The following is a 25442-nucleotide window of genomic DNA, read 5'->3' on the forward strand; positions in this document are numbered from 1 at the left end:
TTTGTAGGCAGAGGAGAATTTCTGCCCCCAGTTTCCGTGAATCTTTTTACTATTTTTACTATTTACACATTTTTCTTCGCTTTGTTGTTGAAAGGAAAGTGTTAGAATTATACTTTAGTCGTTATTTTTGTCTTGGATCTGTTGAAATAGCGAGGGACAGAAAATGCTCTGGGGGCAGAGTTCTCCTCTGCCTACAAAATGATGTCACGGCTTAAAAGCCCCTAGTTCGTTAACCTGGTACAGTAGATGGATATAGTTTGTTAGCCTCGGCATCATTGCCATATCAATGTTTTTGGGCACAATAGAGTCCTAACTGCTGCTTCATTGTGCCTTATGGCCTACTGTATGTCCTTGCCCTTCGGCCTATGACAATACTAGTTATTGTTACATTCCAAAATGACATGGGCAGAAAGTGATTTTAAGTCAAAACATCTGACTTAGCAGAAATGTTTTCAATGTAATCTTAATAAGCAGCGAACATGGGCAGTAAGGCAGGATGAATCAGAGAGTATCCGAGAGTTAGCCAGATATTAATCTCTAAACAGATTCTCTGATGAGGAAAATGAACTTTGTTTTTGACGATGGCTTGCCAGATTGGCCAGATATAAAGGCAGATAAACATGACTTGAATTCAACCAATAGACCGTAAAAATAAGACGGGAGAGCCTTATATGTCACCATCTTGTAGTCAACTAAAAGGAGATTCTAGTAAGCTTTACAGCTTATTTACACAGAAACCACGTTATGTATCTCATATGACATTGAAAGACAGACGGATAGAACACAATACTTTGCATATAGCCGGGGATCCAGTCATCAAAATGGGAGAGGACCTGTGATGTTCTGCCACACTTTTTATTTCTGTTTTATCTATTAGTTTGGTCATTAAGGTCCACAGAATGAGAGGCCTGCTCTGCCGGCCCGCAAAAACTGTGAAAAGTGAAAAAAAAGTGATGACTCATCACTTTTCACAGATTCTGCGGGCCAAATATTTTGCCCAAGGAATGTTTTTCATGCAAAACAAATGCTTGCAATGGATTCAGAATGATGAAGAACCCCTAGTTTGACCCCTCACATGCTACTTAAAGCAGATTATTTTTCTTTTTTGATTATTTCTAGTGGAGTCAATGGGACAGTGAATATACAAATGGCCATAACTTTTTTTCGCGACGTTTCCGGCAGAGCAGGCCTCTCATTCTGTGGACCTTAATGACCAAACGAATAGATAAAACAGAAATAAAAAGTGCGGCAGAACATCACAGGTTCAACCCTATTCCTTGAGCTTTTGGGCATGTGGATCCCCGACTAATAGGATAACATCAATTACAAAAGGGGAAAAGCATTCAAAAAGAAAGAACAAAAATAGTTGTAAAAAAATGGGGTTAAGATTGATCCTATTGATTGATTGATTGATTGAAGAATTTATTAGAAGTTTGCAATAGAAAAAAAGTAAGTACAGTTTCATGACAGTACAAATCACTGGTACAAGGTCAACTAAAAGGAGATCCTAGAAAGCCGAGGCTTATTTCCACAGGAACCACACCTAGAGCAGGGATCAGCTACCTTTATGAAATTAAGTAGGCCTACCATATCTTTATTTTCTACATAGTCAGTGTGCCATGTAAACATACCTTTATTACACCCCATCACACATTAGGACATATTTTGATTGGCAGAACATTGTTATAGTGATCATTAGACTCAATAACCCACCTATCTCCCCGACTCCCTCATAATAGGCCTAATGTAGAATTATGTGCAGAATAAATATGCTGTAAATTAGGTCACTTCGTTTAATTGACTACATTTTGAAAAAATCCTCTCTCACACATACTTCTGCCAGTGTGCCAGTGATCAATCTCCCCAGTGCCAATGTTGCACCGTGCCTAAGGTTGCCCAGCCTTGCCCTAGAGATTCTATGAACTATACCTGAGACTGCAAGTTACTCCACAGCTCCACAAGGTGGCGATGTAAGCAAAAGCAAAACGCGTGCAGTCAGTCAAAGTCAAGTCCCTTCTCGATGGTGGATACGCCCCCTCAACGTCACTGACAACAACCAATCAGGGACAGGTCTTGGCGTCCTCCAGGAAGTAAACTCCAGCAGCAGAGAGCATAACAACTTTATATATTACCTCTATGCATAACACGTAAGCGTGAAGGCAGTGGACGTAAAGGATAACCTGATCAAAACATGTCAGCCTTCATGTTCAAGTCTACGCACAGGTTTGTATCAAGACAAGCCCCAATGAATGCACATGCGTGTGTTTTATAGACACTCCGGCGTCGCTCGCAGAAAATAGCAGATCTACAAGCTCACAAAGCCGACCATGTGACCCGTTGTGAGCTTGTAGATCGGCTATTTTTTTGGGCTAAGGGGATCACATGGCATCATGCACTATACTGTACTATTATTATGATCTGACACTGTCATCTCGTTCGTTATAATGTTTTGTGATTTATGATTATAATCTAAAGCCGACTATTCTGTTGTGTAGTGTTTTGATTGGAAACCAGATTGATTAATTGATGTAATGTTAGGCATTCTCCCTGCACCTTACTCAAACCTTACTGCGTCTTTTAAAACAAATATGTTGTGACTAAAAAACAAACGATAAATGAATGATCTTTTCAGAGATCATTATTAATATGAATGTGTTTTTCATTGATCAGACTCAGGTCCATCTGCAGACTACAGAGAATTCAAGGACACATGATGGTAAAGTCAGCTACTCTTATCTCTGGTAGAACTGCTTTGATAAAGATCATTTATTTACATCTTGTATATTCCAATCTGTCTACTGTTTGTTCTCATCTTTCATTCTGTTGTATTTCATTATGTTGATACTATTTTGTCAGAGTATATGTATGTACAGATCAATCTGAAAAAAGAAAAAAAAATAGAATATTGTGTAAAAGTTCATTTCCTTTATATATAGGCCTATTTAAACTTTCATATATTCTAGATTCATTGTGCATGCAGTGAAATATTCAAAACCTTTTTTTGTTTTAATTGTTATTTGTATGGCATACAGCTCATGAAAAACATACCCATATCTCAAAATGTTACGGCCACTCAAAAGAAGGATTTATAATACAGAAATGTCAAACTTCTGAAAGGTTATGTTAATTTATGCACTCAGTACTTTGTCTGGAATACTTTTGAACAAATGTCTTCATCAATGGGGCGTGGCATGAAGGTGGTCAGCCTGTGGTACTGCTGAGGTGTTATGGAAGCCCAGGTTTGCTTTGATCGAGGCCTTAAGCTCATCTGTGTGGTTGAGTCTGGTGTCTCTCATCTTCCTCTTGACAACACAACACAGATTCACTGTGGGGTTCAGGTCAGGACAGTTTGCTGGTTGGTTAAACCCAGTAATACCATGGTCAGTACACCAGTTACTTACTAGGAGCTTTGGCTAAATCATCACACAGTGGACCGACACCAGCAATACAATGCAATGCTGGTTTTGATGCACACTGTTTTATCAAGTTCAGAGTCAACACAGCCATCTACCAAGGGATTTTAGAGCACTTTGGTTGACAAGCTTTATGGAGATGATGATTTGAGATCTACAAATTCAAAACATGTCGCTTCGCAATGCATTTTGAGCTTTCAGATCTGCTACTTTTGATGCTGTTGTGTGACACTGTAGTATGATCAAGTAGGGCGTTAAATTATTACAAATAAGCATAAAAAGTTCGAACATTGAGATAAGAGGTTTCTGCCCGCCAGCAACGATATTTTGTTTTATTAACGTGTTTCTGTGTGTGTGTGCGTGCGCGTGTGCGTGTGTGTGTGTGTGTTCAGATGTCCAGCCAGGCGGTACCAGAGGTTCTGTTACAGAGAGTGGGATGTGCAGGGCTGATCACCCTGAACAGACCCAGAGCCCTGAACGCTCTCAACATCCACATGATCAGACTGATCTACCCCCAGCTGAAGGTACCACACACCTGCATTCTCTCTCCCACAGCTGGAGCAAGGACTCACAATTCTTTTTTTTTTTTTAATTAGTAAAAGTAGGGATGGGCGATATTATCGCGGTAATCAAAGTCCCTTTTTTTGCCCCAAAATAGCAGATCTACAAGCTCACAGCACACGTTGTGAGCTTGTAGATCTGCTATTTTTTGCCAAATACATTTGATAGAGAGTGAAAAAAAGACTTTATCAAGTACGTATATTATAAGTACCTTTTATCAATGGGTTTAAATGGTACCGGATATGCAGCTCAGCAAATAAAAGGTGAATTGATCCCAGTGCATGACGGAGGACGATATCACGATAAATTAAATCTCCATGATATGATTATTGTTGAGTGTTTTTATCACGATAAACGATAACTTTTACCAATGGGTTTAAATGGTACCGGATATGCAGCTCAGCAAATAAAAGGTGAATTGATCCCAGTGCATGACGGAGGACGATATCACGATAAATTAAATCTCCATGATACGATTATTGTTGAGTGTTTTTTATCACGATAATATCGTTTATCTTCCCATCCTCAAGTAAAAGTAGCTACGTATACCACAATATGAACATATACAGTAACTGTTTTTGCTTGACTAATAGTACAAAATATACTTGTAGTACCAAAGTAATCAATAATTGTTGTAGAGTAAAAAGTACAATATCCGAGATCTGGTGTATACATACAGTGGTGACATACAGGAGTATACATTATATAAAATAATATGGAAATACACAAGTAAAGTTTAAAGTTCTTCAGTTACAAACTTTCACCCTATTTTGGTTGAAATTTAAATAAATGAAGCAATAAAAGTGCTTTTGCAGCAAGTTGCACAATCAGCAGGTCATTGGGTGACAGTTCAGGGTTGCCAGTGTGTCAAGGTGCTAATAAGTCATCCTAAACGCTCGTGGAGTGCAGGTGTGACACCCACACATCTTTATTCTATGATTTGAGACGGGAACTACATTTAAAACGTCTGCACTGCATACTACTTTGAAAAGTATGTGTATTTCTGTTGTGGTGTGGTGAAGATGGATTGCCTGAGAAGGTCAAACATAGTATAAATGACAACAACAGAATATTCCAGGCTAGTACCGAATTTAGTGATTGATTTTGCGTTGGAAACGAATGGATGGACTATATCTTTCTTAACAATAAGCAATTAAATACTTTTTCAAATCAGTGATTGTTAAATTTTGTGTCAATTTATTGGTTGCTTTATTAATTAGCCTTATAATAAGCAGGATAAAAAACCCTCCGCTTCGCATCAGGGTCTGATCATACTGTTTAAATAACTATTTAAAATGTTATGAATTATTTCTTTATTTACTATATTGGAACATTGCGCACAAAAAATATATTCTACTGTATTTGTCATTGGAAAATAAAAGCTTACAGAGTGATAAAAGAGATGACATGTGTTATAGAGGATTTTTAGCATGGATATAAATGCAGGTGTGACTTGAAAACCACTGCTTTAATGAATCAAACTGTGTGTGTGTGTGTGTGTGTGCGTGCGTGCGTGCGTGCGTGCGTGCGTGCGCAGGCATGGGAGTCTGATGGTGAGACAGACATAGTGATCATTAAAGGATCGGGGGGGAAAGCATTCTGCGCTGGAGGAGACATTAGAGGTGAGACGCTTGTAGTATTATTATTTAACATGTACATGCAGTAGATTGTATTATTATAGTAGTAGTATTTATCATGTAAAGTACATGCAGTAGATTGCCTGGCAGTGATTATCTGCTACTTACTGTACATTACAGTGATGCTACTAACCCTGCATCCTGACTGAGTCCCTGACTCATATTTTTAATAAAGGACTCATTAAACTAAGCATCCTAAGCAATTTGTTGATATATAAAACGAGGGGGAAAAAAGTGTTTGTTTAATCAAAAAAAAGTAATCCATAGCACCAGTAAGATGCCTAAGGGCAAAAGTTCGAGGCCGCGCCATGTCTTGGCCATCTGGCCAAAGGGATTTGGTTCCCCTGGCATCACAGGTATCTCCATATATGGCAATAAAAGGGATTTGGTTCCCCTGACATCACAGTGATTATATACTGGCATTCACAGATATATGGGCCTAATATTGATGACATCAGGGATCTCCATATATGGCAATAAAAGGGATTTGGTTCCCATGACATCACAGTGATGTCAGAGCATGATGTCAGAGTGTTGCGTTGTGATGAATCTATTGTGTTGTGTTGTTGTGTTGTGTTGTGTAGCGGTGACAGAAGCGGGTAAGGTGGGAGATTCCCTGGCCCAGGACTTCTTCCGTGAGGAGTACATTCTGAACAACGCCATCGGTAAGCCATGCTACGCACACAAACCTCCAGCTCTTCTTTAGTAAACAGAAAATACATTTTACACCAATGTCAACCTCAGTTTAGAGAACCCGTAAAGGATGTAGGAAAAACATGTGAAATTGGAAGTGATGATGCACAAAAATGAGCAGAGAACATTTTTAACTGGAACACTATAGACTTTTAGCTGATAAATGTATGTAAGAGACCCGTTACTGAACAAACTATAGCAATGATTTCTATAGGAATAGATAGGGCTGTCACGATTATGACATTTTACATGACAATTAATTGTCACTCAAATAATTACGATTAACGATTTAATTGTGTTTTTGTCATTGACAATTACATTTCTGTTTGGCTTTTAGGCTTTGAAGTTGCACATGGTAGTAGATATGACACATAACCTAAATATACAACGAAATTCTGACATATTTGACAACTTTATACTTAAAAAAGAACATTAATAGTGGAAGTAGCCGATCTAGCTTGTAGATCTGCTATTTCAACTATTTTTCAACATGGAAACAATTATGACGATTGTGAAAAATAATCGTGATTATGTCAAATAATCGTGATTATGTCAAATAATCGTGATTATGTCAAATAATCGTGATTAGACAATTATGTAATAATTGTGACAGCCCTAGGAATAGACACATATTTGAATGAAAATATATAATCACTTATCTTACTGTATCTTTCTGTTACTTTTTCCTTCGGCACTGATATGTTTTAATGTCTTGTTCTAGGGGGGTTTAGAAGCCTTACATTGTTTTAATGTCTTGTTCTAGGGGTTTAGAAGCCTTACATTGATTTAATGTCTTGTTCTAGGCGGGTTTAAGAAGCCTTACGTTGCTCTTATTGATGGAATAACTATGGGAGGGGTGAGTATCATTTCATTCTAACTATTCTCTATCATTGAACCACTTTCAGCTTGGTGTCCCTATTTTGCCCCTACCTCCAAGTTAGGCTCGTTGCACACTGCTGCGTTCTTTCGGACAAATATAGGAACAAATTTCGGAGCACGTACTGTAAATAATAAAAAAGTTTGCTCACTGCCGCCCGTTTCGTTTATTTTCGGACCAGGGTTGATTTTTTTCCGGTTTTCGAAACTGTCACCGCTGGGTCCCTTGATGTCTCTCCCTCCCCTCTCTCTTTCCTTTGCCTGAAGTTTTTTGCAGATTTCGGTTTCCAAAACACGCAGCAGTGTTCAACCGGCTTTAGATCTGCAAGCTGGCGATGCGATGCATTGTGAACTTGTAGATCAGCTATGATCTTTGGTGCACTCACCTACAGACCTGTTATGTGTTGGAACAAAACACATAGCAATTCCATCAGGGAGATCTGTGTTTTAGATGATGAATCAGCATGAAATTGATGAAAGTAGTACAGTGTAGTACAGTGCTCAACATATGTTGCTTTTATTGTCAAATCACAAGTTTACATTTGTAAAGAAGTGGTTGAAATTATGTTTTGTGCAAACTCCATCATCATAGTTTTGGAAGTTGGAGAGAGAGAGGGACAATAAGGAGCGGAAAGAAACAAAGAATAGGGGAAAAATAATTTCCTGGTTGAATTCTTAGATTTTGGAAAGGCTGGATTAAACCCATTTAGGCCTAGAATTATTTTATACTTTAACTATTGAAAAATTAGCAGATATACAAGCTTGCTGCAAGCTTGTATATCTGATATTTAAAAAAAAAATCGTGATTTGTTTCAAGGCTTCTGGTTGGTCCATGGAACAACATATTTTGAGATGCATGTAATTTTGAGATGCATGTAATTTTGGGGGTCCTTGACATGAAAAGGTTTGAGAACCCCCTGAACCCCCTGGCCCTGACAGAAGAAGGATTTAGAAGACATTTATAGAATCGGGTCAATAATATTCAAAGACTTGAACAAATGTTCACGTAAAAAAAAAAAAATAGCAGATCTACAAGTTCGCAGTTAGTTGATGCATAACATAATGGTTAAAGTGGTGCAAATCTAAAGTGACACAGATTTGCGTTCATGCCTGAATGGCTTTAATAATAAATGAATGTTTATCATCCCAGAGGGGATATTATTTGTCTTCTTTGCTCTTTCTCTAACAGAAGTTTGTATTTGACATGTAGTACTCCAGTTTGCCTCTTGGTGGCAGCATAGTACTGTATGTCCTTCCTTGAATCTCTGCTCTATGACCAAGCCAGCCAGCAACCACAAGGCTTGTTGTTGTGATTGGTTGAGACAAGGAGTGACGCAGTTTGTAGATCCCGCCTCTTAACAGAATGTGACTTAGTTTGTAACAGAACAAAGAATATCTATGAAGGAATAATTAAAAACAATACTGCCCCTCCAGTATTAGAAGAACAACATCAGTCAACATGTTTTCAATGAGTCTAACATGGTTAACATGGAGTTTGAAGATGCATTGGTTTGTACACATAGGAAGGGGTGTGGCAGAAATGTTGAATATTTAAATAATATCTAATAATAATCAAGCAACAAAACCGTTGCTTGATTATTATTAGATATTATTTATTTGCACACACAAGCCAGAGTAGAACATCGCCTAAAATGACACCAGAAGTGTTTTAATCACTTAAAGGACCACTTCACCTCTGGGACAACCAGATCTACAAATCGCTACACAGTATGTCTACACTCATCCCATCAACATGAATCTGACTGTCCCATATAGCGCCACCTTCAGGCCGATTTTTAAAAACACATTTTTGGACACTGCTCCTACAGATTTTGCCCTAAAATCACGAAAATCACTACACAGCATGTCTACACATGCCATCAACATGGATCAGGAAGATTTTGGAAAAACACATTTTTGCCCTATTTGTGGTTTAGGGAGTCTTACTGGTTTTATTGTTGTTTGGGACACGATCAACACAATCCTGAGTTATTTTTTGTGTTCAATCTGTGTTTTTAGATATTTTAGTATCAGCATGCAACAACTGCATGCAACAACTGGTCATATGATGCATTTTGCATTATATGACCAGTTGTTGCATGAGGTGAAGTGGTCCTTTAAACCCTTTAGACCAGGGGTCTTCAACGTTTTTAGGCCAAGAACCCCTTAGTTGAGAGAGAGAGATGAAGCAGGGACCCCCACAACCTGTTCATAGATTCCATATAGTTTCATTGTTTGACAGCACAATAATCAGTTTATTTTGGATTCATGTCAATTTGTGTTTTCAGTTATTTAACCACTTGAACCGTCAATACTTAATAAACTTGACCTTTCACTCTGTACTTAGTGTGCTCTTTTCCCCTGTACACCAAACCTCTTTAAAGTTCTCAGAATTTGGACACTAGGGTTCAAGTGGTTAATATAAAAAAGGAGAAAAATGGTTTCTATGATTCGGAGGACCCCCTGTAGTGACTCTGAGGACCCCCTAGGGGTCCTGGACCCCCTGTTGAAGACCCTTGCTCAAGACATAGTAAACAGGACCTGGAGTAGCTCTGTACTTGAACCACATTCTACCTACAACAAAACAACTCTTTGCCAATCAAATGCTCACAGCGCATCGCTTTGCGACACAACGTTGTGAACTTGTACATCTGCTATCTTTGGCCAATGTTTTCCCCCAAGAATATGAGTGCTGGGGTTCAAGTGGTTAAAGGGAACATAACCCACATAACCCATTTAACTGGTCAAACATGTTCAGCCAATTAGGATGGATGTTCTACTCTGACACTCTTGATGAATAAGAGGTCTGGCTTTTGTTTTAGTACTGTCTCTTTGACACACACACACACACACACACACACACACACACACACACACACACACACACACACACACACACACACACACACACACACACACACACACACACACACACACACAAATACAATACAATACAATTCAAAGGAGCTTTATTGGCATGAGGAAACATATGTTTACATTGCCAAAGCAAGTTTCGAAACATAATAAAACCAGTTGAAAATGGGGAACATGTATACAGTTGGAGGGGGTACAGAATTGTGTAAACTTTACAGTAAATGTACAGTATATACAGGGTATGAAGCTTTTTGGAACAAATATCAGCGTTTCTTTTTTTCTTTCAATACTATTTCAATACTATACAAATAAAGGAAAAGAAAAAGCCTAAAATGTAAAACGTGTTTAAAGGTAGCAGCTCAAAACAGTAGGTATGGATGCCATTCAATGGTTTGTAGTCCTTAGGGTGGTTGTGTTCCAGTCTCTAGCCTTCTTTTATCACAACAGTTCACACATCTTGCTGCTGTGTTTCGCACGTTGTTGTATTTCTCACCCACAGAGTATAACCGGTCATTCCTGTGTGTTTTAGGGTGTGGGTCTGTCTGTTCATGGACAGTTTCGTGTTGCGACAGAGAAGACACTCTTCGCCATGCCAGAGACGGCCATCGGTAAGCCTCAACGACGTGATAGTGATGACCAGGGACGTGCTGGGCCCCTGATTCAGCCCGGGAAAACGAGTTGGAGAGGCCCTCATTGCGCGCTATAGAGAGAGAGATCTCTCTATAGCGCTGCTGCTGCTACTCAAAGATTTGCCATTTCAGATCATGACAAGTGACAAGCCAGTGGGCCAATTACATGAGTTATATTTCGTTGTTGTCGGGTGGAAACCTTGTATGTCCAAAACCGCTTGTTTTGTATTTATCATTTTAAAAATGATTTAAACTAGTGAAAACAGCCGATCTACAAGCACACAACGCCTCGCACCGCGAGGCGTTGTGTGCTTGTAGATCTGCTGTTTTCACTACTTTTGTGCGACGGCCTTGTATGATGAAGCAGGGCTTTGCTTTGCGAAAAAATGTACAAATTTGAAACTTGGAGACTTTGTTGGCCCCACAGCCCCCAAAATGTAACAAAGGCCGACATTTAATTTTAATTTTTTTCCTAATGGCCCGGCCTGGACCGGCCGGGAATGAACCGGCCGTTCGGGAGTTGTCCCGCTTTTCCCAATAGCCAGCATGTCCCTGGTGATGACTTTTATGTCTGGGTTCTTTCCTCCTGGCTGTCTCCATGCCAGGGTGGCACATCACACGCCAACACAAATAACTGATCTACAAGCAGACAAAGACCACGCTGTTCTGTGCTTTATTGCTCAAGAACAGTGGTGGAAGAATGACTCAGATTTTTTTTTTACTTTAATAAAAGTAGGAATACTACTTCTAGAAATACTCTGCGACAAGTAAAAGTCCTGATTTCATCATTACCCGAGTAAAGGTACTCTGTAGTAAAAGTATTTGGTGAATGAATTCAGTAGCTTATTGTCATAGTGAGTGACACAGAAACTTGTTCAGGTCAAAGAAAGTGTCCAGGTCTGACTAACAGTTTAAGGAACACTTCACCTGTTGTCAGCCTTATCATGCACAAAAGCTGGTTGTACACTGCACTGCGTTCTTTCGTTGTGTTTTGGAAATCCGAAATCCTTGAAAGCATTCAGGCCAAGGAGAGAGAGAGAAGAGAGAGAGAGAGAGAGCGCAAGGGACTCAGTGGTGACAGTTGCGAAAATCGGAAAAATCAACCCTGGTCCGAAAATAAATACGAAATGGGCGGCAGTGTGCAAACGTGATTGACATGACATGAGGTTGATTTTTTTTATTTACACGCTCTGAAATTCACTCCTAAAATGACCTGTTTGTGTGTCTGTGTTTTCACTGCACAAGAGAAGTAGCCTAGTAAACTAGACTCCTCCTGAGAGAGTCTGGTTTTAGGAGGCTACAACAGAAGTACATTTGGAGCCAAACTTGCCACAAATGGCTTCCTTATAAGTGTGAGATATATATAGTCATACATTTATTTATATAAAAACTCAGATTTTGCCCCAGATTTGAGCCATTACGGCACCTGCCAAGTAGGGCTGTCACGATTATGACATTTTACATGACGATTAATTGTCACTCAAATAATTGCGATTAACAATTTAATTGTGTTTTTGTCATTGACAATTACATTTCTGTTTGGCTTTTAGGCTTTGAAGTTGCACATGGTAGATATGACACATAACCTAAATATACAAAGAAATTACTGACATATTTGACAACTTTATACTTTAAAAAAAAACATTGATAGTGGAAATAGCTGATCTACAATCGCAACGCGTTGTGAGCTTGTAGATCTGCTATTTCCACTATTTAAAAAAAAAAATATGAACACATAAATGGTACCGGAAAAGGTGAATTGATCCCAGTGTATGACGGAGGACGATATCACGATAAATTAAATCTCCACGATACGCGATACACATTCTTTATCACGATAAACGATAATATCGTATATCGTCCCGTCCCTAACCTGAACCAGAGAAAGCCCTGGTCTTTATGAAGGGCCGTTGTCACACCCAGCACCACAACTAGAACCATGATTATGACCACACTGATGATGAAACATAACATTCTGTAAACAGTGGCACCAAACACTTGCTGTGCAGTCCAGCTGTGTCAGAGCCCACACACAGAGAGAGAGAGAGAGGGAGCTCCTCCTCTGTGATGCTGAAAGACACATCTACAGTAAAAGGATATATGGATAATCTGATTATGATTTATTAATTACTATGAAGCTGCTAGTTAGGGCTGTCACAATTATTACATAATCGTCTAATCGTGATTTTTGGACATAATCGTGATTATTTTTCATAATCGTCATAATCGTTTCCATGTTGAAAAATGTTCATATATTTAAATAAAAGGTCATAAATAGTGGAAATAGCAGATCTACAAGCTCACAACGCGTCGCGATGCGACGCGTTGTGAGCTTGTAGATCGGCTATTTCCACTATCAATGTTCTTTTTTAAGTATAAAGTTGTCAAATATGTCAGTAATTATGTGTCATATCTACCATGTGCAACTTAAAAGCAGAAATGTAATTGTCAACGACAAAAACACAATTAAATCGTTAATCGCAATTATTTGAGTGACAAATAATCGTCATGTAAAATGTCATAATCGTGACAGCCCTACTGCTAGTTGCTACTCGGTCTACTCGGGGACCAGGCTTGTCAGGATCGGGAATGATGGAATGCACGCCCCACCCGGGGTTGCAATGCATATTGTTCTTGTATTTATTGTCAGACTACCCGTTGTTCCTTTTGTACATGCTACCAAGTATTTTGGTGCAGCTGTAGAAACTCCTCCACAGACCTGTGGACGGACAGACATACAGATACAGACCTTCGTGTTTTTTCTCTTCTGGACGACCACTGGTCGTACCGAATTCCCACTCGGCAACAACCATCCCAGGATCGTCAGCGACACGGACACACAGACCAAGTTTAATAACAATAATAATACAACAATCAATCCAAATCTTGGTACTCAAAGTTGCTTTACAATAAAACTTTATGAAGAGAATAACTAGTTTTAAAGAATCTGTCAGACGGTGCTTGAGTTGTATGCCCAGGATTGGTGATCAATCACCTGATGTATGCAGACGATTTGGTCATTTTTAGTCCGTATAGTGTGGGTCTCCAACAGCTACTAAGTGTATGCTCACAGTATGGCCTTGATTTTGATATTAAATACAATGACAAAAAGAGTAAAATCATGATTATCCGAAGTAGGGAGGACAGACAATCAACCTTCCCTGACTTCTATCTGGTTGGCTCTGCCCTAAATGTGTGCAGCGAGATTACTTATTTGGGTCATAATTATCTCCAATGACCTCTCAGATGATAAGGACATCTATAGAAAGCGGCGGAAGCTGTATGCCCAAGCCAACATGCTGTGTCGCAAATTTAGCATGTGCTCAGTACCTGTGAAGATATCTCTTTTTAGATCCTTTTGTACACCACTGTATGCTGCCCACCTTTGGTGTCGCTACAGACAAGGCATAAAAAACATATAGAAACAACACATTAAGAGCTTTTCCTCAATGCCTACTATGCCATTTTCTGAAGGTTTTTTTTGGCATTTGGGGACTAGTCTACTCTTGGAGCTGCAGCCGTGTCGAATCAGTAATGGTGATCGTCTTTGGTATGACCCGATCGAACCCCGACCTCTCAGTCTCAGGGCCGACACTCTAACCACAAGGCCGCTGGGCTTAGCTGTAAGTAGTTAAGTTACTAGCTGAACTACATTTCCCAGCAGCCTGTGGGTAGCTTAATCACTACCTTCAGAGTGATGTAACACACACACACACACACACACACACACACACACACACACACACACACACACACACGTTAACCCTGTAGATGCTGGGATTAAGAGATTGAACCCATCTGAAATAATCTGAAGCATTTATCATATTACATGTTATGCCTGAAAGCAGGTCAGCCCAACTAAATCCTACACGCGCGTGCGCGCACACACACACACACACACACACACACACACACACACACACACACACACACACACACACACACACACACACACACACACACACACACACAGACACACTGTCACACAACAGAAGGTGATGACTATAGCTATGTCAACCAATGGGACAGCACGCAAGGGATGGGATGGGACGATATGAAAATGTCATATCACGATTATTGTGACTAAAGAAATCGTGATTTATGATATAGCGACAAAAAAAAATCATTATCCTGGGGTGGAACATTTGCCAAAAAATAGCAGATCTACTATTTTTTGTCAAAGACATTCGATAGAGAGTGGAAAAAAAGACTGTACCAATACGTATAGTATAAGTACCTTTTACCAGAGGGTTTAAATGGTACCGGATATGCAGCTCGGCAAATAAAAGTTGAATTGATCCCAGTGCATGACGGAGGACGATTTCACGATAAATTAAATCTCCACAATACGATTATCGTGACTGTTTTTTATCACGATAAACGATAATGTCGTTTATCGTCCCATCCCTATGGCACGCTAAATCCACTCCCATCAGGAATGCTGAAATCTCTTCCAGTTGGAATTCATCTGAGACTTTTAGTACATTGAGATTACAGATTAGGGCTGTGGTTTGGATTGCCCTGATGAGCCCAACTGTAGAAAAACCTGTAGGGACCCATTACTGTTTTGTTTGTTGGATTGTGTTTTATTCATAATTTATTATCTTTCAGTGTTATTCTTCTGTGTGATGCTGCACCTTGTAACATTTGGAGACTTATTGTAGCCGATACCGTATTCAGGAGTAAAACATGTTGATCAATAATTACCCCAAGCATCTTTTTCTGAAAAATGTTCCGGGAAAGTTGTCGGTGCATATCAGACAACACATACCCTGACACCTGAAACAGATATTATATACCAATACATCTGTGATAGCCAATGTGTAGACCAATAAGAGCTGAAATATTGGACCAAACGATAAGTCGGTTGGGCTCTAGTAATGTAAATATGGGATATTATAATTAGGCCTTCCACAATTAATAATTAATATAATCGCCTGATGTTTTGGGATAATCGCAGTTATCTTTGCATGATCATCACAATTCACAAAATTCGTCATGTTCATGTTCAAAAATAGCGGAAATGGCATATATACAGTGCAAGCTTACGTGAGCTTGTAGATCGGCTATTATTCAGTGCTCAGTGTCTTGCTCAAGGACTCTGTGACAGTGATAAAGGGATCAAGACCAGGATCAAACCGGGAACACTCCGATTCCCAAGCCGCAGCACTAGGTCTTGAGCCAATGCTGCCCCCATACATTTACTGGTCACACTGAATGTCATGATGGTGACAACTCCAGTTAATAATAGTTATTTTTCTGATGTGTGACAGGGCTGTTTCCTGACGTGGGAGGCGGCTACTTCCTGCCCAGACTGCCGGGGAAGCTGGGACTGTTTTTGGCCCTGACAGGCTTCCGTCTGAAAGGACGAGACGTGCAGAGAGCCGGGGTGGCCACGCACTTCGTAGAGTCACACAAGGTAACCTGAAATCTCTCCTCTGCAATGTAGAATTCTGTATTCTCCACCTTAGCCCATTGCACTTACCGTAGCACTCGCCTACCCTCAATGACCATACATGAAAGCTAGATAGTATTCCTAGGTTTTACATAACGTGTTTTACTGATTAGGTGCTTGGTCTGCTGTCTGTCCGTCACGTCACACTTTTACCCTACTCTTATCTCCGGCACCGTTGCCCCATCCATGCCAAACTATGCACACACAAACTCCTTGGATGGCAACTCACAACTTCTAGTGCCACCATCAGGCCGATTTTTGCAAAACCCATTTTTGGACACTGCTCCTACAGATTTTGCCCTAAAATCACGCAAAGCGGTACACGGTATCTCCAAAGTCATGTCATCAACATGGATCTGTCCCATTTCCCATATTCCTTCCTGATTGGCTACGATTGGCCTTCTAAATTTTGTGTATGTGACCTGGCGTCCGCTTATCTCCCGATTAGGGAGTCTTACTGGTAGTTATGCAATTGATGTATTGATGTTGATGTATTGATTGACCTTGCTTATTGTATTGATGTTATGACCTTGCTTATTGTATTGATGTTATGACCTTGCTTATTGTAAATCGCTCTGGATTAAGAGCGTCTGCTAAATGCCTAAACTGTAGACTGTATTTTCCTAATAAATAAATAATAATTTGAAACTTCTCACCTATAATTACTTGACCAAAAGAGGGTTGACAGTGATTAAGTGTGTCTGTGGGCTTTATAAATGAAGCAGTAATGTTGCGTTGTGTGGTTTTAATTAGTACCAGTATTGTGTGAAAAGAATTAAGAAGTATTTCATGAAAATGTGTGCAAATCTTTGAATATATGTATTTTCAAAGCGAACGTTTGCAACTCAAATTTTGCTTCTGGGTGGTCCCTGGAACTAGATATTTTGAGATGCGGGTCCGTGGCCATCATTTTGGGGGTCCTTCACATGAAAAGATATTCTCTCAAGAACAGACTAACTGAGCTTCAGTTAATGTGAAAAGGACCTTTTCTTTGACGATGGCTGGCCAGATTGCTGACATAGAAACAGGTTTTTCAAAAAGTCTTAGAAGGATTCAAAAGACACTTATAGAATCGGGTCAAAATTCAAATTTTCACGATTTTTCAATAGCAGATCTACAATAGCAGATCTACAAGCTCGCAGTGCGGCACTCGGTGCCGCGCTGTGAGCTTGTATATCTGCTATTTTTCAATAGTTAAAACATAAAATAATGATACACAGTAATGTTGCGTTGTGTGGTTTTAATTAGTACCAGTATTGTTGTGTGTAGATCCCAGACCTGGAGAACGAGCTGGTGGCACTGAGATCTCCTTCAAATGAGGCTGTCGCCAGTCTACTAGAAACTTACCACAACAAGGTAAAACACTGGGATCAATTCACCTTTTATTTGCCAAGCTGCATATCCGGTACCACTTAAACCCTCTATAATTGGTAAAAGTTACTTATAATATACGTACTTGATACAGTCTTTTTTCCCACTCTATATCAAAAGTCTTTGCCAAAATATAGCCGATCTAGATCTGGTATTTTTTGGCAAATGTTCCGCCCCAGGATAATGGATTTTGATTATCGCGATAACATCGTAAATTGCTATTTCTTTTGTCACAATCATCGTGATATGAAATTTTCATATCGTCCCATCCCTAAATTGCAGTGGCAGTCTCATCAAGGAATGACATCTCCCAGAAGACATGATCCAAAGACCTATTTGTCATGTAAACAGTGTTATCATATGTTGTTATGTGTTCTGTATTGTGTATCGTTACAGACCAGCCTGGATGCTGACAAGCCTTTTGTCCTGGCACAGCATGTACAAGATATAGACAGGTAGATTATACTCATACACATACTAATCCATAGATACTAGGACTTCAAACCAATATCATGATTATTTAAAACCTTTGCCTTACAATTAATGAAGGATTATTTTATAAAACGTTTCCCTCATATTTCTCTGACAAGGTCTGTACTGTAAATATTGCAGCTGCAACAGTTCAATCTCAAAATAATCAGTTTAATTGATTATAAAAGAAATGGCTAATTTAATCAAATAATACATTTTTGTTTTTGGAATATTGCATTGAGCTTCTATAGATTGTGCTCTTGCTGTTTTTGCTCTGCTTTTTGCATGTCATCATTGAAGTATAATACATGGCTTCATGGTTAGTCTTTAATCTATATAAATCTATTCACTTTTTTTATGTCAATTCATTTAGAAACTGTATCTTAATAAAGAAACCTGATCCTCGATTTCTTCTTGATTATTAAAGGTGTATTCAGTGATAATGAAAGTGGCCGGGGGTCATCTTGTCCTTTACTGGCCTTACAGCGTGGAAATGTTTAGTTTTTTATAGATTTTTTACACCATTATAATGTTCTCGTTTTGATCATTAGACCCAATCACTGAATATCGCTAGGCCTACGTCTCCAGCTTCAGGATATGTATGATACTGATTTACTACAAGACTGGCATTTTATGAGTTCAGTAGTTTACAATCTAGGCATTTAGCAGACGTTCTTAATTCAGAGTGACTGTGGTTCTCAAAACATTTATTTTGACCATCATAACTAAACATCATAACATAACTACGGCCATACTCTACCCTGATTGGTCGAGGACTGGCTGGCCACCTCTGAAACCCGAATCTAGCTATGCTCGTAACACGGGCCATGGTGGAAGTCCTTATATGGTCAGCACACATTCTAGTGAGGAGAAGGAATGGAAAATTATATTTGTATGTATTATTTATTTGATTTGTCCCTACAACAATGACATTCCAGGCCTGGAAATCGTCAGTAAATCGTCTATATGTGTCATTGTGGTTGTACATTAAAATAGTTTGTTTTTCCCTGAAAGAAAATACTTTATTGTACTTGCTACACTTTCCACTTGCTATAAAATATATTTCCCTGCATGCTAGATGATGAGTCAAACTAATTAGCCTTAGCTGGGTGTGATGACACACCTGTTGTGCATCAAGCTATCTACCATCTCTCCATGCACGCACACGCACACACACACACACACACACACACACACACACACACACACACACACACACACACACACACGCACGGACACACGCGCACACGCACGGACACACGCGCACACACGCCACATTTACTCCCAGGGGGCACCTGTAGGAAAACGAGTCAATAGCAACAGCAGAATAAAGCTTTGATTTGTCTCCCTTTTCATGGGCACAACCCATGTACTCGACTGCAGCTGCTGATCCCACAAGTGCTTCCCTTCTTACCATTTAAAGTTTTTTGGGGCTGGAAGAGACACTGGGAAGACCAAAAAACAAGAAAAAAATGAACATTTTTAAATTCATGGTGGGGCCCCTTTAAAAGGGAAATAAACAGGCTTTCCAACGATATAAAAGTTTATAATTGCCAGGAAGAATTGAGAACTAATCTGCCAATCACACATTTTTTAACATTTGTTTTGTTTCCACAAACATTTGTTTTGTTGCACAAAATGTCTAGTTAGAAATGTGACCTAGGGTTTTGTTTTTATATGAATATAATGTACCATGTGCTGCTTCCAGGTTGTTCTCTGGCAGCAGTGTTGAGGAAATCCTTCACAACCTGAAGACGGACGACTCAGCGTTTGCTTCCAAGCAGACAGAGGTCAGTTCTGACTGATCTGCTTTAGAACGCTGCCCCTCAAAGTGGGGTCCGGGTCCTTGAGGGGGGGGTCCACCGTCCCATCAAGACTTTCTTAACACTTTCCCAGCCTGGCCAGAATGGCTTGTTGTGGACTAGCCGGAAATTTCTATCATTGTATTATGATCTGAGACGTAATATTATGATTATAAACATCAACATCAACGCGTGCCTTCTAGGATGGCAGCATTCTTTTTTTCTCTTCCGTCAATCCCCCCGGTTAAAACTCACCACGAAGTTTCTCATCTCCATTGGCATATAGTGGGGATTTTGGCCGAGTCGTCTTCCCCCCCGTGCGTTTCGCGTGCACGATCCGTGCACATGGAGATAAACGAATGTAATCCAGTCCGTATGAAGCCCCGATCTCAACTTATATCTGGTCGAAAACATAACCGAGAGATGCTATGCTAACGCCTTCTCCTACAATGAAAGTGAACGGGAATTTGGGTATAGAGAAGGGATAGTGACCAGAAGCCCTTCTGGTGCAAGGGTTGAGAGAATGATCCTTTTAGACCAGCCGAAGAAGAGACTGAGGACGACCGTTGTTTTTTGATAATTATCATTTATTTCGGTTTTAATGACCTAGTATGGAAAATTCCGGTCGGCTAATTCGAGTACAGATGAAGTACGGTTTAATTCGGTTTTAATATTAACTCATTGCATGCCAGGCCCGATAGTCCCGAGATTATTTTAATGTCTTTCCCTGCCAGGCCCGATAGTCCCGAGAATTTCCGACATTTTGAAAAAAAAAAAAAAAAAAATTTCAAAAATTTTTTTGGACCCCAAAAAATGTAGTAGGCATGATAGAAATCGCGAAATTGCATGTTTAACCCCCATAGCAACCCCATCTATCAAACATGGCAGCCATCTTTGTTTACATTTTAGGAAAACATAATGGCTTGTATCTCATGAATGCCTGAACGGATTTCCATTCGGATTTTTTTGTTTGAAAGCTGTGAGCAATGTGGACACACGTGGTGCATTATCTAGGCATGGGTGTGCATGATCCGTGCACTATGAATTACATGGAAGTCTATGGAGACCAGAGGCACCATAGAGTACGAAGGTATTGTTAAATGGCGGGGAATGTGTTAAGTGGCTCCACGTGGCTGTAAAAGAGTTAAGGAAAAATCACGTTGCTTTAAAAAAAAATGGGGGGCTTTTATGCCATATTCATAGGCCAGTTAGACTGACAGGAAATGGGGAGAGAGATGAGGAGTGACGCACAGCAAAGGTAATCAGGAAACGGGATTCGAACCCACGACACGCTGTCAGGCTGGCATTGCAGCCTAAGGTGTCCAGGCCACCACACCGGCGGCACGAGACCACTTTGATTTAATTGATACAAAAAAAATAATAATAATTTAAGGATTAGTTGGGATCAACGGTTGACTAACCCACTGTGTCTCCTCTCCTCCTCAGACGTTGTCCAAGATGTCTCCAACGTCCTTGAAGCTGACCTTCAGACAGCTGCAGGCCGGAGCCTCCCTCAGCCTGCAGGAGGTCCTCCAGATGGAGTACAGACTGACACAGGCCTGCATGGTACAACCCTACAACCCTACAACCGTACAACCCTACAACTGTACAACCGTACAACCCTACAACTGTACAACCGTACAACACATTATACTGACTGACACAGGCCTGCATGGTACAACCGTACAACTCTACAACTGTACAACCGTACAACCGTAAAACCCTACAACCGTACAACAGTACAACAACACATTAGACTGACACAGGCCTACATGGTACAACCCTACAACCGTACAACCCTACAACCATACAACAACATATTATACTGACTGCAGACTGACACAGGCCTGCATGGTACAACCCTACAACCGTACAATCGTACAACCCTACAACCCTACAACCGTACAACAACACATTAGTTAGACTGACACAGGCCAACATCTTACAACCGTACAACACATTAGTTCTCTTGTTCATGTCTCTGTCAAGGACCCACAATTCATATTTATTTGGCCGCGGACCAGAACTGAAGATATTTTGCACATTGTTCACCCCTTAAGGTGTCCATTTTCAGTCCATTTGTACACTCTCTTCTCAGTTTTTACAGTGTACAGTAGGTGTCCCAGAGATGAAAAATCAGATGGGGGTCTGTGTAACTTTAAAGATGTGTGCACACCGAATCCAATTGATTCTCAGTGCATGCATGTATAACACGGAGAGACTTCTGACCAGCTGCCATATAATATATTTCAACATGTCTATCATCAACTAGAAGACATATGCATATGGCACTGCCCCAGAAAAAGTCTACATGCCGGATCCCTCAGATTGAAAGGGGTCCAATATGTCTTGATGTTGCCAACAGGTTTGATGTGCGCGTAGCTTCATGCATTTCAAACACAGGGGTTAAAGTTGTCAGTCCTGGGGACTGATTTCAGTCTTGAGGATTCCATAGGGGTTATTTCTGAAATCAGACACACACACACACACACACACACACACACACACACACACACACGCACACCCACACACACACAGCTGTGTGTGTGTGTGTGTGTGAAGGCAGTTCAGAACTTCAGGGAAACACCCCAAATATTGGTGTGCACTGCGCGCGCCATGTTTCTAGAGTCACATATTGGGACATGGTCTGAAAATAAATGTCAGTCTTGAAAGTTTCAACGGTTGAGAATCACTGTGATAACGTAGGCCTACTGTCTCTGTTTTTTGTCAATTAACAGCGGGGAAATGACTTCTACGAAGGAGTAAGAGCTGGTGAGTACTTTGACTATTTCTGGACAAACAGTAGTCGCAAAAACATTTATGCTCTTGGAGGAGGTGGAATGCGCATTTTTCTTTTTTCGACTTTCTGATGATTCGCTTCCTATTTTCGAATAAGCTTTATGAAAACGCAACTATTGTCTACTGTGTGACGATTCCAACTGCCCGTGTGTGTCAGTCTGTTTGTGACAGAACTGACACAAACCTAACCCGAAAGACAAAGCCTGTACATTGAATTTAGATTTCAGTAGTTGGAGATCTCGACGAGAGACCACATAGAGCAGTGGTTCCCAAACTTCCCAAACTTTTTAGCCTGTGACCCAAAAGAGAAATTAGACCTTGAATGACCTACTGTATGAAACTAGTGAAAATAGCAGATCTACAAGCTCACAACGCCTTGCTTCGCACAGCATTATGAGCTTGTAGATCGGCTATTTTCACTACTTAAACATTAGTTTTCTAATTTATGGAATGTATTAGATTTTTCTTTTAATCATTCATGAAATAGCTTAGAAAAATCATTATTTTTTTCTTATCATGAAAATGTTTGCTTTTTTTTCCTTCTTTTTTTTACGTTTTGAAATAATAATAATTAAAAACAAAATGTAGGAGACAAAAAATTAAGGGATCCACAAAAATGGGTCCGCGACCCAGAAATGTAACCAGTGACATAGAGGGTAGGGATGGAGCTCGAAACAAGGGTAGCTCGATAACCCTATAACAGATTTATTGAGTACCCGGTATCAATAAGCTTTGGGCTTATCAAGCTTGTTATCGAGCATAGTGGCCCATGATGTCATGTTTAACCAATCAAGAGAAGAGGCGATCAAGAAATTATTACAGTGCTATCCATAATATAAAGCCATTTAACACTTATTGCACACTAATGAATGATTGTTTTAATGATATTTAATGATAATATTTGTTACTTTTGTCAATTGTCATCTTCATAGATGGCAGTCAGCCACAAACTCAGTCACAACAAAGGGCCAATAAAAAAAGTTTTCAGTTATGTTCTGAATTTGTCGTCTCACATCTTTCCGCAAAATATTAGAAAACACTCAATAGTGGGCTCCATAAAAGCCCGGCTCAATAAACAGGATCAATAAGGAGCTCATTATCAATAAAAATGTATGAGCTCCATCACTATTAGAGGGTGGCTTCCTCTTTGGTTTCATAACGATAATAACAGCTATTTGAACCACACACATTAGGACTGAGGCAGTCAAAGAGGGTAAAATATTAATGAAACTGCGTGTGTCTGTGTGTGTGTGTGTGTGTGTGTGTGTGTGTGTGTGTGTGTGTGTGCGCGCGTGCGTGCGTGCGTGCGTGCGTGCGTGTGTGTGTGCCTCCAGTGCTCATCGATAAGGACCACAGTCCCAAGTGGAGTCCGTCTTCCCTTCAGGAGGTGGCAGACGACAGCATAGAGCACAGCTTCTCCCCTATGGGAGACAAAGACCTGCACCTCTGAACACTGTCTGTCTGTCTGTCTGTCACCACCAAGCCTTCTCTAGCACAAGGGTCTTCAACAGGGGGTCTGGGACCCCTTAGGTGGTCCTAAGTTACTACTTTTTTTCTTTAAACACTTGAACCCTAGTGTCCATTTTCTGAGAACATTAGCCGAAAATCTGCTATTTTCTGCAAAGAGGTTTGGTGTAGAGGGGAAAAAAGAGCACACTAAGTACAGAGCAAAAGGTCAAGTTTATTAAGTATTGACGATTCAAGTGGTTAAATATCTAAAAACATATTGGCATGAATCCATAAAACACTGATTATTGGAATCTCTGAAAAGGTTGTGTGGGTCCCTGCTTCATTTCTCTCTCAACTAAGGGGTCCTTGGCCTGAAAACATTGAAGACCCCTGCTCTAGTACATTGATTCACAGATGTACAGTAGGGTTACCCAATATCTGGTGGGGTTCACTTTCATGTCAGTCTGTCCATGGTGCACCCATCAGCCATAAACAACATCCTCTGTGTGTCGGGTCGGGTCGGGTTATGTCCAAAACCGTTACTTTTCAGGAAATGGAAATTCCAATTAGGGATGGGACCATAAGCGATATTATCATTTATCGTGATTTAAAAAGACCACTCGCGATAATCGTATCGTGGAGATTTAATTTATCGTGATATCGTCCTCCGTCATGCACTGGGATCAATTCACCTTTTATTTGCTGAGCTGCATATCCGGTACCACTTAAACCCTCTATTGATAAAACGTGCTTATAATATATGTACTTGTTCTGCCCCAGGATAATGGATGTTGGGGATATTTTGACTATCGCGATTATCGTAAATGGCGATTTCTTTGGTCACAATAATCGTGATATGAAAAACAGATATGAAAAGCGAGATACCTCCTCCGCCGCTGCAGTTCATTGGCGCGACTGGTAAAACAGGACTGGCGGAAGTGTGGAACTGTGGAAGGCACTCTGCCCCCTGCAGTGGGAAAGAGGGAGTCCCGCATCTGATTGGCCTACTCAGCATCCCATTCTGTGACGCACAAGGAAGCGCCCTTCAGAATTCCGAAGCTTGCCAGTCCTCTTTTACCAACGCCCCAGAGCCGGAGGAGGCGTCTACCTTTCTAAGTCTATGGTCCCATCCCTAGTTCCAATGGATCCAATGTAGCGAATTATTATTTACTAATAAAGTTATTATAAACTAGTCACAGGCTCTTGTTAATACTTTTCATTGGTTCAGTATTTATAGAAACCACAGACACGTCACTTTCACACTGCAGAAATAGAATCAATCCTTAAGCTCAAAGCATAGCATTGCTACTCTTGTGCGATATGCTCTTGTACTATGAAGTACGGCATTCATTTCTGAAAAACCATAAAATTGAAATATTGAGATACAAAGTTTCTGCCCGACTGTTGTGATA

At 40.2% G+C, this 25442-nt stretch overlaps 1 protein-coding gene across 1 annotated transcript; it reads left to right on the forward strand.

The window, feature by feature from the left end:
- Positions 1-2083: 2083 nt before the first annotated feature.
- hibch (3-hydroxyisobutyryl-CoA hydrolase) lies at positions 2084-25223 on the forward strand. Its single transcript, XM_080752516.1, has 14 exons — positions 2084-2223; positions 2671-2716; positions 3806-3937; positions 5512-5596; positions 6196-6276; positions 7108-7160; positions 10584-10662; positions 15957-16102; positions 17408-17494; positions 17906-17964; positions 19689-19770; positions 21229-21348; positions 22521-22554; positions 23916-25223. Exons 1-14 carry the CDS (start codon positions 2192-2194, stop codon positions 24029-24031), a joined length of 1152 nt encoding a protein of 383 aa, XP_080608642.1. The 5' UTR covers positions 2084-2191; the 3' UTR covers positions 24032-25223.
- Positions 25224-25442: the final 219 nt, after the last annotated feature.

Source organism: Nannobrachium achirus (genome assembly GCF_963921795.1).
Source record: "Nannobrachium achirus genome assembly, chromosome: 22".
NCBI lineage: Eukaryota > Metazoa > Chordata > Actinopteri > Myctophiformes > Myctophidae > Nannobrachium > Nannobrachium achirus.

Coding starts and splice junctions, on each gene's coding strand:
- hibch (XM_080752516.1), top strand. CDS start 2,192: ATGTCAGCCTTCATGTTCAAGTCTACGCACAG. Junction 16,103..17,407: donor ACTTCGTAGAGTCACACAAG/GTAACCTGAAAT, acceptor TGTTGTGTGTAG/ATCCCAGACCTGGAGAACGA. Junction 21,349..22,520: donor GACTGACACAGGCCTGCATG/GTACAACCCTAC, acceptor GTCAATTAACAG/CGGGGAAATGACTTCTACGA.